At 36.1% G+C, this 16094-nt stretch overlaps 1 protein-coding gene across 3 annotated transcripts in view; it reads right to left on the reverse strand.

Annotated features, from left to right (window-relative positions):
* The window catches only part of PTPRD (protein tyrosine phosphatase receptor type D), a gene marked incomplete at both ends in the record, with an annotated part of 295416 nt that overhangs the window by 112167 nt on the left and 167155 nt on the right, over positions 1 to 16094 (reverse strand). For all 3 annotated transcript variants that reach the window (XM_084278300.1, XM_084278299.1, XM_084278298.1), the window contains 6 exons: positions 3655 to 3772; positions 5792 to 5818; positions 7785 to 7978; positions 8952 to 9257; positions 12640 to 12784; positions 14051 to 14184. In XM_084278300.1, coding sequence (XP_084134426.1) covers positions 3655 to 3772; positions 5792 to 5818; positions 7785 to 7978; positions 8952 to 9257; positions 12640 to 12784; positions 14051 to 14184 — 924 coding nt within the window. The remainder of the gene's footprint in view (positions 1 to 3654; positions 3773 to 5791; positions 5819 to 7784; positions 7979 to 8951; positions 9258 to 12639; positions 12785 to 14050; positions 14185 to 16094) is intronic.

Raw genomic sequence — 16094 nt, forward strand, 5'->3', positions numbered from 1 at the left:
CCTCTGCACTTGCTCGAGGACCTCAATGTCCTTTTTATGGTGGGGAGCCCAGAACTGCACACAGCACTCGAGTTGTGGCCTCACCAATCCTGAGTACAGGAGCACAATTACTTCCCTAGACCTACTGGCCACACTGTTTTTGATACAAGCCAAGATGCCATTGGCCTTCTTGGCCGTCCGGGCACACTGCTGGCTCATATTCAGCCTGCAGTCAACCAACACCCTCAGCTCTGTCTCTGCCTGACAGCTCTCCAGCCAGTCTCCCTCAAGCCTGTAGCACTGCATGGGGTTGTTATGTCCCATGTGCAGCACTCTACACATGGCCATGTTAAACTTCATCCTGTTGGTCTCAGCCCATCGGTCCAGTCTGTTCAGATCCCTCTGAAGAGCCTCCCTACCCTCAGGCAGATCAACAGTTCCTCCTAGTTTAGTGTCATCTGCAAGCTTACTGAGGGAGCATTCAATCCCTTCATCAAGGTCATTGATAAAGATGTTGAATAAGACTGGACCCAGGACTGAGCCCTGGGGGATGCCACTCGTGACCGGCCTCCAGCTGGATTTGGTTCCATTCACCACCACCCTTTGGGCCCGGCCATCCAGCCGGTTTTTAACCCAGCAGAGTTTCCACCTGTCAAGGCCAGTGGCAGCCAGTTTCTCAGTCAGAATGCTGTGAGAAACCATGTGAAAGGCTTTACTGAAGTCCAGGTAGACCACATCCACAGTCTTCCCCTCATCCATTAAGCAGGTCACCTTGTCATAGAAGGTGATCAGGTTAGTTTGACAGGATCTACCTTTTGTAAACCCATGTTGACTAGGCCTGATCCCCTGGCCATCATGCATGTGCTGCATGATAGCTCCCAAGATGACCTTCTCCATGATCTTCCCCAGGATTGAGGTCAGACTGACAGGCCTGGAGTTCCCCGGATCCTCCTTCCGGCCGTTCTTATATATGGGTGTCACATCTGCCAGCCTCCAGTCGAGTGGAGCTTCCCCAGTCTGCCAGGATTGCTGATAGATGATGGAAAGGGGTTTGGCAAGCACATCTGTCAGTTCTCTCAGCACCCTCATGTGAATCCCACCTTGCCCCATTGACTTGTTAGTATCTAACTGGCCAGTTAGGTCACTAATCATTTCCTCCTTAACCATGGGAATTTTGCTATTCCTCCCCTCTCTATACTAATACCAACCAGTTGCTATGGCATGTCATAACTGTTAGAATTACATGAAAGCCGACTTTGCCAAATTACACTGTTGTGTTTGTTAGCTGCTATATAGTACACCACCATCTTAACATAAATTTTCTCCTCTTAGCTGAAATACGTATTTCAAGAGTGCTGTCCAACACAGATTAAATCCCAAATAATGGACAAGCTCTTGTACTATGAGATTCTTCAACTACTATGACCCAGAAATTAAAGGTCTGATTAAATTCTTCATAAAAATTGTATGATATCACTGACTACTCAAGTCTTATTTATTATGAAGACCTTCTTAATTGCATATTTTGTAGATTCTAAATTTAAAATTTTCAAATACTTTGACTTGGAAATGTTCAGTAACAGTTTTTCTTACATCTGATTTCACACCCATGAAAATAGATATAAGACAAAACCATACCCTACAGTGAAAATATTAACCACATTCAGTTACTTTACTAATAACTGTAATTATTTTTCTGAAGGCTCACTTGAATTTGCTGATTCTTTTCTGTCTGAAAATGTAAACGATGCTCTTATATCACTAACTGGACAAAGTAGAATAATTACTTATCATCTGAATAACATATGAATAGTAAGCTTCTCCAGTAAACGTTTAGACCTTTATTCTCCTTTCATATCTCTTAGGTATAAAATCACACTTATACAGCTGCACTTGACTTAAACCTTTAGAAACCAGACTAGAAAGTCAGGCCCCTCATTTGCTTTATTGTAGTATTTGAATAGCACCTTTTCAGGAAAAAGATCAAATGGAAACTCTTATAAAATAAGAGGATACATTTCAGACCTACAAGCCCTTGGTATTAACGCATCATCCCTTCACTTCCCTGATGTACTGTTATAGAAAGACAGTGAGATTGGAACTCGTGGCACTGAATATATTTATTGTCTGTTTCCAAACACCTGCATATGAATTTTCCTTATATAAAGAGCTCAAGCGAAGAAGTGTTCATAGAACTTGGAATGTATAAAGGAGCAAAATGGTAACTAGCTGTTATCCTAGAGATCAAGAAAAAACGTTACTTTTCCACAAGGTGATGCAAGTAGTGGGTACAGTATAAAATCTACTACATTTACAGGCAAGCCTCTGATCCTCAATTGCTTGTCAGTCACTTAGAGTTTTATGGGACATGGGATTTTTTTCATCCTTCTAAAGTAGAAGCGTCATAGATTTTAGAAGAGTGAAACATGAAGACAAGAAGGACTGAATGCCCACAAGCTTTAAGTTTTGCTAGCAGATTTGCATAGCCTATGTTTATGTCTAGAAACTAACCAAACTGTAATCTATATAATTGTGTTTATTTAAATTGAAAATTGAAGTATAAAAAGAATAATGAATCAAATGTCATTTCTCTTTAATCAAGTTCAAATGTGAGAAACATGTATCACTTTTTTTCCCAGACTGAGAATTCAAGTAAAGATAAGAAGTTGGAACTTTAGTTTCAGCATCAGCCAAGACTAATGACTAGAAGGTACTCTGAAATATAACTATATGATATATTTGGACACCAAGATTGAGATTTTTCCAAGGAAGCTGATGAGACAAGGATATAGATGTTTCTGGTATTAGTACAGGATGTGCTTTACATTCAGCCATTGTTTTAAAAGCTTGTAATGGTGCTATAAAGGTTTCCATGTCCTATCCTTAACAGTTACACTACAAAACCCGGAAAATGTACACTTTTAGGCTGTGTAAAGCTGTAAGTGCTCACCACACTAAGGCCACGGTGACATCATTTCATTAAGTTGTGCCACAATGAACCATTTAAATTTAAAAAACCTTGATTCTCATCTAAAAGCAATTTTGTTTGTCCCACCAGTGTTGAATGCAATCAGCTGAATTGGTCATACAGTCAGAAAACTACTTCCTAGTACCACCAACTGCACACTGAGCACAGTGGCAAGGTGTATTTTACCCTATTTGCCATGGATGCAATATGGGTTTCAAGGTTTCACAGGCTGGACTTTGAATCTGTTTTCTAATTCTCTTCATTAACAATCACATTTTCCTCAGACAAGTTGTGACGATCATACTGTGTCCTTACTAAGAGGCAACAGCATTGCTACTCTCATAAAGTTCAGGAAAGCCCTCCACAAATTTTTCAAATATCCTTCTTAGCTCTGAATTTCTATTTTCTTCTCTCAAAAAAGACACCAGTCAGAATGGAATAGCTGCTAGAAAGTATGATGTATCACATTTTCACAGGCAAAGCACTGTTTCTGTATCTATGTATCTATGTATCTATGTATCTATGTATGTATGTATGTATGTATGTATGTATCTATCTATCTATCTATCTATCTATCTATCTATCTATCTACCTACCTATGTCTGTTTCAATAAATACTGAAACAGAACTTCCAGGGGACTTTCAAGCAGTAGGAGCAAAACAGTAGCAGGATAAGTCAAAGAGATTAATAGGCATTTGAGTATTACCTGCACCAGTAGTAGATATCAGTTTGGGCTTGCTGCGTGCTCCATCACCTTTTGTTGTATAGGCTGTCACAGTGAAGGAGTATGTAGTTTCAGGCTGAAGCCCAGAAATTATCATTTCCTAAGATGAAATAAAACAAGGACAATTTATTAAAAATAGTTTGTTTTTCAGGGGACCATAGAATCCTTCAGACAATCCCTATACATTACATACAGTGCACACGCTTTTGTGCTTCTGGCAGTGATAGCAAGCATCTGAGAGCATCAACAGGCTGCTTTGTGTGAAATGCTTCATAATGCAAAACGCTTCACTCACTTAAGCAATAAAAGACAGCACACTTCTAAATAGCATGTCTCAGGTAATGTAAGGCACAAGGCCAAAGGCTTAGTGGTGCGAACAGTGAATAAAGCCTTCTGAAATACCTTCCCTCAGGAATAACAGTGATACTGTAAAATGCATGCATATGTACCTATGAGAAACTCAGTTTAACTTAGTTATTTACTGGATGTATACACTGATACGGTTATAAAATGCCCGGAGAGGAGAGTGTTGCATTTGTATCCACGCTTTGGATGTAACAATAGTTTAGCTCAGGAAGAATGCCTTGTTACTTTCATAACACTTTAATTGCAACATGTGTCATAGATTGGATCCTGCATCTAAGGACTTCAGAAACAACTCACTCTTCAAGTCTAAAGGAACTACCTCAAACACCACTAAAAATCTGGTCAAATAAAGCTAATGGGCCCTGAAATGACAGCAGCTACAAAACAAGTAGTTTTTCAGCTAGTACAACTGAATGGGAACAAGATCTAACTCTAAGTGTCAAAGCAAGGGGAATCTTTTTACAGAAGTTCAAGCACACAAATATACACAGAGAAGTCGGTGAAGGGCCAGCCACATGAAATGAACTAAACTTATGGCATGCTAGAAGGGCAGCCAGAGGAATTTAAGCCTTGAAACTCACAATGTTTTAATAATAATAATAATAATTTATGTATATATGCAAAAATAAAAGGACAGTATCTGGAGGTAGCTGACAGTCCCAAAGTTCCTGACTCAACAGCTTCCTGTCCGTAACCTCGGGACTATTCCTTTGCAATTTCACATGCTTGAACGGCTATATACTAAACTTCACTGCTGCCAGAGAGGCGGTATATTTTTGCATCTAGAATAAATAGCAAATGTGCAATAACACATCCTTCAGATGCAACAGCCATAAAAGTTAATATAAAAATTATGGGTCAGGCTATACATAGTAAATGGTTTTTTCAAGATAGTGGGTATGAACTCAGTACAGATGTGATTAGAATTCTGTACTTTATTTATAGTCAGTTATTAGTAGTATATAAATATCAAAGTAGTGATTAGAATGAATGGGGAAAATAGATCAAATAAAATAAAAAAATAAGGAAACTATGCCAGATATTAACAGAATAAAATTGTAAAAGGCAGAACCACACACATACACAAGCCTTCATTTTAAACAGTGATTAGGGTATTAGCCTCATCTAAAATGAACAGTAGTTCTTGGTGTAGGAGATCTGATTACATGTAGTGTTGTCATTTAAGTGTGATCTGGATATAGGAAACCATTACTTGGGCATATAATCTGCAGGGTATTTGCCTTTCCTGATAGCAAAAAAAAAAATAAAATAAAATAAGATTATCAAAAAGGGAGCCCAACTGACTCCAAATTTAAGCTACGGAAAAGACCCATTAACCTTAAAGCGAATACAGATAAACCTGACTATTGCAACACAATTCTGAGTCACTTTTGGTTTATTTTTCTAACATCTCGTTGTAAAGAGAATATTGTAGGGCAAGGTTAGTGGCAGCCATCAAAAAGAAGAGAACAAACTCATATATTTTGTCATCATGCTAAACCTCAGAACAAGCAAGCAACAGTAACCCCAACTGTCCCTGGGAAAAATTAAAACCAAAAAAACACACCAAAACCAAGAAGAAAAATCCACTTTTGATGTTAGGTACATGCACTTGTGCAAATGACACACAAAAAGAAGAAAACCCATGGAAACTCCAGAAAATAGAAGGTGGCTACAAGCAAACAAGCAGAAAGAAAAAAAAATCCAAAACCCAACACATACTGCTTTTTCTGGCCAGTCAAAAACTACTCACATGTTCGGCAGTATCATCATATTCCCACTGATTGAGAGTAAAGAATGTTGGAAGGAAAAACAAAAGAAATGAACAGATTTGCAGCCTGGTTGAGGTAATTTTTTTTTCTTAAAAATAAAATAAATATGAAAGATATCTGGGAAAATCACGTAAAAGTTCAATTAATCATGTAGAATCACATAGAATTTGGTTAATGAAATCAAGCCAGGCATTTTTAATTCCATTTCTGCTCTCCCTAAAAAACAGCCACTTTTCTTTCATTGAAAGATGAAAGAAGTAATGAATCCTCTTGCACCATGTAGTAATATTTTATAACAGATTGTATTAGTAACAGCAACCAAGGCAGAATTAAGGGCTACCTGATTTCTTTAATCATGTTACTGTGTTATATGCTTGAGTTTCCTAAAGGAATTTAATGCCTTATTTAAATTAATAATAGGATTTTTTAGGCTTGAAACCTAACCACACTGATGTTATACCATCAAGGTCTTCATAACTGCACAAGCCCTAATCACATGTGTTGCAGAAGTATAATAGGCAGGAAGAAGTGGCAGGAGGAGGAAGAAGGTGACTATCCAGAGTGAACCCATTGCAAAAAGGAAGGTCAAAGCCAAACTTGTGAAAAAAAAAGTACAGCTTTTGCCTTCATGATATTGGTCTCCAGTATATCATCTAGTCCCCCCATTTCTGACCTTCTAGTGTTTAAAATTACTTGAAACTACTACCACACATAGGTTGAAAGTGAAAATCTGTGCAAGGAATGGGAGCACTAAAGCGTAGTAGCATCTGCTTTTCCATCTTCTTTCCCTTTCCCCTTTTCATTCTCACCTCTTGACCTGTTTACATCTTTCTCTCCACTCAATGTAAGCGGTAAGTACATACAGACAGAAAGGTAGATAGATAGATAGTACAGACTGGCAAGTAAAAAAGCAAAAAAGACCTCCCAGAACAGAGACAATAAATACTTTGAGAACGAGGTCATCAGCAGAATGCTGGTGTAGCAGACCTGTTCTCAAAAAAGGTGTCTGCAGAGCTGAAATTTAGAACTATGACTGGTAGAATTTAAAAAAAAAAAGAAGCAAAAAACTCCCCCTTTGTTTATTCACATAAAATGCTTAAGTGGAAAGTTTAATGCTTTACTTGGTACTAGGTTGATAAATTGTTATGATTTACAGTCATTCCAGTCACAAATTGAGAGTTAGCAGTGAGAGGTGTATACTTGATAATAGTTTCAATGTAGGATGATTCCTCAAGGCATCCTCCAGAAGCTTAAGGAATCTTCAGTTTTACAGATCACTCATGGATCTCAATCAGTAAAAGCTTATTTTTTAGAAATTTTTAAACTTTATGTGATCAGGCTTGTGTTTTCATTGTGTCTCAATTTATAAAGCAGATGGGAAATTTTGCAATGTAAGTAACCCATACCTATTTAAACTAAGCTCCTCATTTTATTGCACAGTTATTGATAAAAATTATGAGAAGTATAAATACTTCAGTGATTTCTAAAGATACACTAATAAATTTATTGCCTGTGAAATGAATGATGAGAAGAATACATACTAATGATAAAACCCTGCAATAATGGACTAGCACAGGCCTCTAACGATTCCAGGTTCCCCAATGAAACAAAGAAATACTGTGTGGGTGTATCAGGCAGTGCCCAGTTTGCTACACTGACTGGCACCTGGCTCAGATCTCCCTGATGCTTTAAAACTTTAGAGCATGGGTATCGAGTGAATTCTCCAGGTTCAAAGGAACAAGCAGAATAGCATAGTTTAGCATTTAGTTGCACACCTATACAGAGAAGGGTGGATAGGTTTGGCTTGACAACCTTTAAATGCAATCACTCTGACAAAAAGTTTTTAAAATAGAGAGAAAAATAGGTTACCAGTGAGACTATAGAAAAAAAAAAAGGCAGTAGTTTTCAATCTCTCTCTGGTACATGAAATGCTTTCAATGTGATGTAGAAAAGAACATAAAATGCCCAAATTACCTGTGCATCAGCCAGCATAATGTCCTTCAGCATGGGCTGACCCTTTGGCTCTCCATTTTCCATCCTCACGTAGTGGACCTGGTATCCTCGGATCTGACCATGCTGCTTATTTGGTACAGGTGAGCGCCATGACACTTTAACAGCAGTAGAGTTGACAGCCTCTACCTCGACTTTGCGAGGAGGACCACTAGGAACTGGAACAACATCATTGGACAGAAGAGAATTACAGGCACCTGTCCCACCCATGTCTTTTGCTTTTTTCTTAAAAGGGCAGACTCACTATTAGTGTTTTCTTTGAAGAATACAAATCGTTCAACAAATGAAAATGCTCAACCAATCTGCTCTACCTTTCAGTGAAAAGATCAAAAAACATGACTGATGCAAAAAATGGAAGAAAAAAGAGTATTAGAGAAATAGAAAAACATGTAAAAATGTACAAAAGCCAAGGAAGATGCTTTGAGATTCAAAGCACTACAGTACAAAGAGATATTTTAATCATTAAAATAATAACAATACCACTAATAAAAACACAAAAGATTTCAAAAAAAGTTTCCTTTATTTTCATTCTCTAAGTTCTTTGGGTTTTTGGTTTTGGTTTGGTTTTTTTTCAGTAGAATAAAAAGGAGGCTGATAATATGGCTGTCTTCATTCACTTTCAAGCATGGAAGAAAAGAATATGTGTGGAGCATCAGTTTTCCAAGATAAAAAACAAAACTTAAAAGGATAAAAAAAAATCAAAATTCAAAAGCACAACACAGAACAAGAAAGCAGTTAAAAAACCCCAAACAAAACCTTAAAAAAAAGTTCATAGACATAAGATTTTAAAAGTAACAATGACTGTAAAATCAAGGAAAAGGCAGAAAGATTTTCCCCTGAGTTATTTTTCTGTTAAAGGAGGAGCAAGAAGGATAGGTATAGGCTCAAATGGGCAGCAGATTCAAGTCATTCTCAAAAAAGGTACTTTCTCTTAAAAAAATACAAAATACAAAATATAAAAATGGTGTAGGAAGGGCACGTCTTTGATTAAAAAAACTCAAAGGGTGATAATATCTGTGATTTGAGGAAAAAAAAAAAAGGAGCAGAAAAAAATATTGTTAGGCTATACAAAAGACAGCAGATCGACAGAGAGTCATACAGGCGCAAACTGATGTAGTGCAGGCAACATACCATCTTCATCTGTCCGAATCAATACTGCTAAGCTCTCTGGGCCAGGTCCAACATCAGTGTGTGCAGTCACAGAGATCCGGTATTCAGTCCATTTTTCCAGCTGTTCCAAAAGGTATTGGGTATTGTCCGAGGAAATTCCCAAAATTTCATGGGGCTTGACATCTTCTCCATCAATCCCAATGTACTTGATGGAGTATTCAGTGATAATGCCGTTCTGTTTTTCCACCGGTGGAGGTTTCCAACTTACCAAAATGCTAGTGGAGCTGGGGCTTGTGCAACTAATGTCTTGAGGAGGAGCTGATGGCTCTAATTTCAGTAGTGGGTTAAAGGAGGATTTGAGTGAAAGGATAGGAGTGGTTGAAAAAAAAATGAACAAAAGAAAAAATAAAAATAAATAAAAGGCAACCAAGCAAAACCAAAAAATAAACAAAAAGAAAAGTAGAAACGTAAAATAGCAAAAGGTCAGATAATCATATGCACCTTGGCTTATTAACATGAGGAAACTGAAAATGAAGAGACCAACTAAATGATGAAAAAGGATGTAGGGGAAATATATGAAAATGAAACCTCAAAATAATATTACCTACCTGTAATTAAAATTCTTCTTGAAATAAAACAAAAACGTGACACTTCTATGACTACTGATCTATGTTTATAATCATTGCAATTAGTGCAAGTTGTAATATTTTAAATGGCATGTGACATATATTTACTTACAAACTTGGATGTGTCCCCTTAAAATGGGTTAGCTTTCTCTGAGCAGTATCATCTTTTTAAAAATAATCATAAAAACTTGCAATAATTGCTTGAAATTGCTCCATTTAATCACCATTTCTGTAGCCTCCACAGTTTTTGTATATATATATATAATTTTTTTTTAAAGTTTTCTTTAATAACTGAGTCTGCCTGGCACAAGTCAATGACCAATCACGTTTAATTGGAAAGCATTTACTGAAACAGTTCTTGTAGGCAACACACTAGGAGCATGCAGTCAACAGAAGATGAAGAAAATCTTAGTCAAAGATTTACCTACCAGTAAAAAGTGACAGGCTTGTTGATTCTGACTGTAACTTGTACTTACCCTTAATCAGCTGTCAGTTTTATTTTTTTAACTCCGCTTGGAGACACCTTTGCTAGCAAAGAATTAAATCCTACCAGTAATGTAGGTAACTTCTATTGGAAACAAAAAATTAAAAAAAAAAAAATCTACCCCCGAACATCGTGTCAAGAAAGCAAAGTATTAATTTGACAGAGTTAACAAGCTTGGCACATCAGAGAACAGTGAGAGCTTACGACTTGGTTTTATCTTTTGTCGTCAGCACCAATCTTCCAAAGCAAAAATGTTCCCCTTTACTGATTTGTACTTGAAGGAGTCTGTTAGCATATTTACCTTTTCCGGGCTGCAGAGCATTTAAGCATGTATATCATTCCATTGCTTTCAGCTAGGCAATTCGAGTACTGAAAGTTAGGTATGCGTTTATGTGCTTAAATGCACTTTGACTTAGCCAAGTCTATGCTTTCTAACTGAGAGTATCACAAAAGGAGCCATAGTTCAATTTCAATGTCAGAAGTAGCGACGTGGATTCCTTTGCTGTTCCAGCCTTTTTTCTTATAAGGAAAACATAAATTTTGGGTGCAAGACCCTTATGACTTTTTTTTATTTATTTAAAAAAAAATAAATTATTTTCTTCCCATTTCTTAAGGGAAAAAGGAAACGATTTAATTTCTGGTACTTATACAAGGCACATCAAACAAAATTAAAGCAACAGAGAAGGCCTAGGACCCTGCTGTGACCTATTGCATTTACACATGTATCTTTCAGTTCCCTACAGCTCTTCTACAGGGATCAATGGATTTTTACTCAGTATGGTATGCTGCTCTTCTGAAGGGAAAACAAGAGGGAATGTACCAGCATTTTAACTAACTAGAGGAGCTGGTTGGAGCGACAGATGAGAATTTTCACATTTGGGGAGCTGTTTTTTTGTTTGTTTTTTTTTTTTCCCCAGCCTGATCTGTAATCAAGTACTCAAAACATGTTGGTCCCCACCTACCCTTGACTCGTGCAGGAAATAAAATACAATTAAAATCTCCCTTAAGGATCTTGTATGTAAAGAAATAAATCCCTATAGCACTTTTCTCTGAAACCAAGATGAAAGGCAATAGAGTATTCTGGTGAATATTGCTAATAAACTCACAGAAGTTTATTAATTTTTAATCCATTATATGATGAAAATGCAAAATACTCTATTTATGTAACTAAGGATAAGCTGTAGGCTGCTTGTGTAACCAGTTTTTATTAATGCATAGACTTTTTCTTGGCAAAATACACAATTTTTGTGAAAAAAGATTTTGCAGTCCTTACAGCAAATAACGAGGGTATGCCCATTGAGATCAATTGGATTTTTCTACTGACTGAAGACATAAGGCTGAAAAAGCATAATGTATTCTTATATTCAAGAAGGAAAAAAGGGAAATATACTTATATATGGAACATGCAACCTTGGAGGCTAGATTTTTATTCTTTATATGCTATCTAAGCAATTGTTACCCAGTATTAGTACGAGAATAAGAATTCTAAATAGCAGAAAAAGCTCAAAGAATAAATAAATACCTTTTCCTTCATCAAATTATTGATTCTGGATTGCTGAAATTAAAAGGTGCCTTTCTGCTATCTCTGAATCTAGCCTTAGGTTATACAATCATCTTTTATGCTTATTCCAAATGCCTTAGAAGTACTTTAGCTTTGGTTGAAGGTCTACAGCACTGTATCTCCAGTCACACTAATTACTATTAATATATAACGGATACAAAGAATGATGGTGTAATCACATCTGCCATAGACTATAAATTAAAAAAGCATAATTTATCAGGCAAGACTAGCAATTTTGGACATCATCATCCTTGAGTATCTGACTGTTTTAATTAACTATGAATTTAAATATTTTAAAATGTATACATAAAACCTTGAAAATTTTTTGCATCTCATTTGAAGACAAATGTGATGATTTTCATGACACTGTTTGCATAACCATCCAGTGAGAAAACAATTTTTCTGCTGGTGACTGAGTGTGTATATATACACGTTTATGTGTCTATATGTATATATATGTATAAATATACATACATATATATATACACTCAGTCACCAGTAGGAAAATATATACACACACATACAAAATCTAACAAAATCAGAAAGTTTAGCCACCACAGAAAAGCAGTTAGCAGGAAATTTTTGTTACAGTCTGAAATAATCAAACTGATCCACTATAAAATTTTTTTGTACTTCAGGGAGATGCTGCAGGAATGATGGAATATTACACAAAATCTGCAGATTGGGAAGGTGGAATTTTGCAGGTGGAGGACTACTACTATTGTACATGTATTGTATGATAAAATATTATATTCTATTATAAAGTAAAATATAATTACAGCAGCATATTGTTTCCTTAGGTGCTGTTTCAAAGAGTTTTCTTCTGAAACTATGTAAAAGCCACTTACATATTATGCTGATCACAATACACACACAAAACCACACGTTTTGAACATTCTTTTGCTGCATTAAGCACCATAAATGTGGTATGTATGTAATTTTATTCTTTCGTCTGTTGCTCCCTCTCTGAACTACCGCCATTATACTCTTTAAGAAAGACAAGACAAGGAAATAAATTCATCAAGGAAAGACACCTACTTGACTGCATGGTTCTTGCTGAAATTTCTGCTGTTGAAGCACCCAGGCCTTGTGGAGAACGTGCAGCTAGACGGAATAAGTACAAGCTGTTTGGCTTTAAGCCTTGCAGGCGATAAGATGTAGTAGGTTCAGTGGAAACCCTTTGCTAAAGGTAATAAGAGTATGTCTTGATTAATATTTAGATACTCTGAATTCCATGTGTTACCTGTAGAAGAAAAGCTTTTATACTCTGATGATAACCCCATTGAGAAAAAAATCAAGAGAAGAAATCATGACAAAACCAAATCAAACCAAACTGAAAATAAATACATTACTTTTGACAAGTATACACTAAGCAACACTATTTTTTAAAGTTGACTGCTTAATGGGTGAAACTCAAAGCTGAAATTTTTTTTGACTGTTTGAAGAAGTAATAGCTGTGTATGAAGTATAAAGGCTTTTCAGAGAAAATCCCCACAAACAAAGCCCTACCTGTAGTTAACTCTTATGACAGTGAACTGCAGAGTTTTATAATGTGAGCAATCTTGGATTTAACCTCACAGTTAAATTTGCGTTCAAATTATTAAGAAGCAAATTCTTCCAGAGGGTAGCATATTAAGCAGAAACCTGCATCCTATTTGGAGGTGAAATACAGATCTGGCCCCCATCCACAGAAAATAAGCTTATGCATTCACAGTGTATGTGTGAAGCTGCCATAAACATAAGCTCAGTTGAAGCATCAGCAATGAGTTGATGATGCAGGACAAATCAATGAGGCTGACACTCTGCTGCTGCCATCTGAAACTGCCAGCTTCTTTCTTTTGTCTGGGACACCTGGCAATATCACATGATTTCCATACCAGAACAGTTTATTCTAAAGTCTATGGTACTAACACCATAGAGGCACTCAAAGTGAAAACTCTCTAAGAAATAATGTTACAGAGAAACTCCATAGCGTATTTTTATCTTCAGGAAGGAAAAAAAAAAAGTTCTCAAAGATTACTGGAAGATTAGAGAAGCTTGAGAACTCTCTTACATGACGGTAAAGCAAAACAAAAATTCTCCAAGGGTGAATATAGACTTAAAAGTACAAGTGGAAAAAAAATCTAAATTAGTTCATGCCCCAAAACACTTGTGCTTCCAAGCCTTTGTAGAGGAACAGGCTTGGAGACATGTGATCAATATCTGAAACTGGATCCAACTTCTTCAGATGACTTGTTGCAAACAACAGCAAAGTTCTACTGGCTGGTAAGTGTAAACAGCATGTCCTGCTGTTCACATGCTCACACTCTATCATTAGCCGACTGCTGGGTTTAACAAACTTAAACATTAAGGCATTTGTACTAAAGAAAGTTACTAATCTAAACTATTGCAGCATCTTATGTCTGACTCGTTAAAGTGTATTTAAAAGGTGTAAAGTCTTTTCATTTACCTCCTCCCCGTGCTCCCCATCTTTGTAAACCAGTTCATAGCTGGAAATGGTATCAGAACGTGGAGGTGTCCAGGAAAGTAATATGCTCGTTTCAGACTCAGGTTCTGCTTTGAAGTTCAATGGCTGACCAGGCACTACAGAAAAAATTAAGCAGTGTTGCCAATTGTTTATTTGGCTAGTTCAACACTTATCTTTCAAATCTTTAAAATAATTACCTGAATATTTCACAAAATATTACTTGAATTGAACTTACTGAACTTAAATCAATTAACTGTACCACGAAATATCTCAGAAGAATAATAATGCTTTCACAGTACAAATTATCAAGGAATTTCAAATAAATGCTTTGCAGTGTAAATAATGTACATAGAACTGAAATGCGATTGAACAGAAGCCTGGTGATGAATACCAACAGTCTAATAATCTGCATGTGAAATGGTGAATATATACATATATATGTGTGTGCATATGGGGAAATGCTAGCATTACATAATATTGACTGGAATAGTCAAGAAGAAAGTGTTAAAACCATTACACATATTTCCAAATCTGAAAATTGTTCACTCCACTCACAACTAAGATACTAAACACAATCTGTTTTTTAAGAATAAACATAAATACTACATGTTTTTATAGCATGAAGAAGTTATACCTTACTGAAGAGATCTTCAATAATATTCTTATCAAGTCACATATTTCTGCCCTTTTAATGACTGGTATTTTTATCAATATAGCTGAATTTCTAGTAACAACACTTTCAAATGGCACAAACTAAAAGTGCAACTTTGATTCCAATAGTTGAGAACAATCTCTGTTGTTATGTCTTCCATAATGATCACAGAAATTATCCAGACTAAATGTTACCCTCATTTATTTCTGCAAATCTATGGCAAATAATAAGGTTGACTGGGAAGAGACAGCAAAATATAATCCTGTCACAGGAATGCATACAATCATTTTGGCACTCAAGTTCTAAAACACTGTTTTCATTTAATAGTACTACTGATAAGGCATGACCCAGTCTTCCATAGCATTTCTAGCTTTTCTCAGATAAAATGTGCTAAGTCCTTATGTTTGAAGAAAAATATATGAAATTCATTTCTTAGCAGATACAGAGAACAGGTGTGACAAGTAGGATGTGACAATAATGATCATCTAACAATAATTTTTCAGGGTAGAATTTTATTATAGCATTAAATGTGCTTTATACAGTAAAAGATTTAAGAACAGCATGGAGCAAATGGTAAAAATAATTTGTGATTGTAATTCTTATCCTCCCCAGACTTCTACAGAATGTCACTCTGAGGATAAAACTGCCCTTGTGTATGATGAGGCAGGTTTGTATCTAATCTTTAAACAGATAATATGTCAACAAGCTGTGGATATTTGGGCTCCTGTGAGGAGGCTGCAAGTGCTTACCATTTGCTTATTTTTCTTCAGAAAAAGGGAAAAAAAAAAAAAAAGGAAAAGTATAGAAAGATTTTGCCTATTTCTAGATAAGGAGTGAGCGTGAACAGTAGACCAAGTCTCTTAGGGGAAGAAAACCCAATATGAGTAACTATTTTTCTAAAAGAAGTCTTAAATAAAAAGAGACCTCTTCCTGGGTACTGCAAAAGGGAAAAGATCACAAAAGACAGCAAATATCAAAAAAGCATTTTTTGACAGAAATGTTTCCAATTGTATCATTTTAAAAATGAATGGATTTTTAACTAATATGGAGAGAGTGGGTTAACCTGACAATTCCAGTAATTCCTAATTTTTAAACAAGTTCTGAAATATCACTAGATCAAACTTTAACTTGGCAAATACACAACATAATTCTATAAATGCCTTTATTAAATTTTTATTACACATTTTTAAGTTAGCTGCTTCAAAACACTCCTGAGTAACAACCACACAATAGCTGCACATTTGTCTCCTGCTGAACATGGTTTAAAGCAGATGTGAATGCCACTGCAGGCCTGCCAACATGTAATAGTAAGGTCTGGAGTCTACTCAGGTGCTTGGAAGAGTTAATTTTGCTACAGGTTATTCCAAATATATA

Source organism: Gallinula chloropus, assembly GCF_964237585.1.
Source record: "Gallinula chloropus genome assembly, chromosome: Z".
Classification (NCBI taxonomy): Eukaryota; Metazoa; Chordata; class Aves; order Gruiformes; family Rallidae; genus Gallinula; species Gallinula chloropus.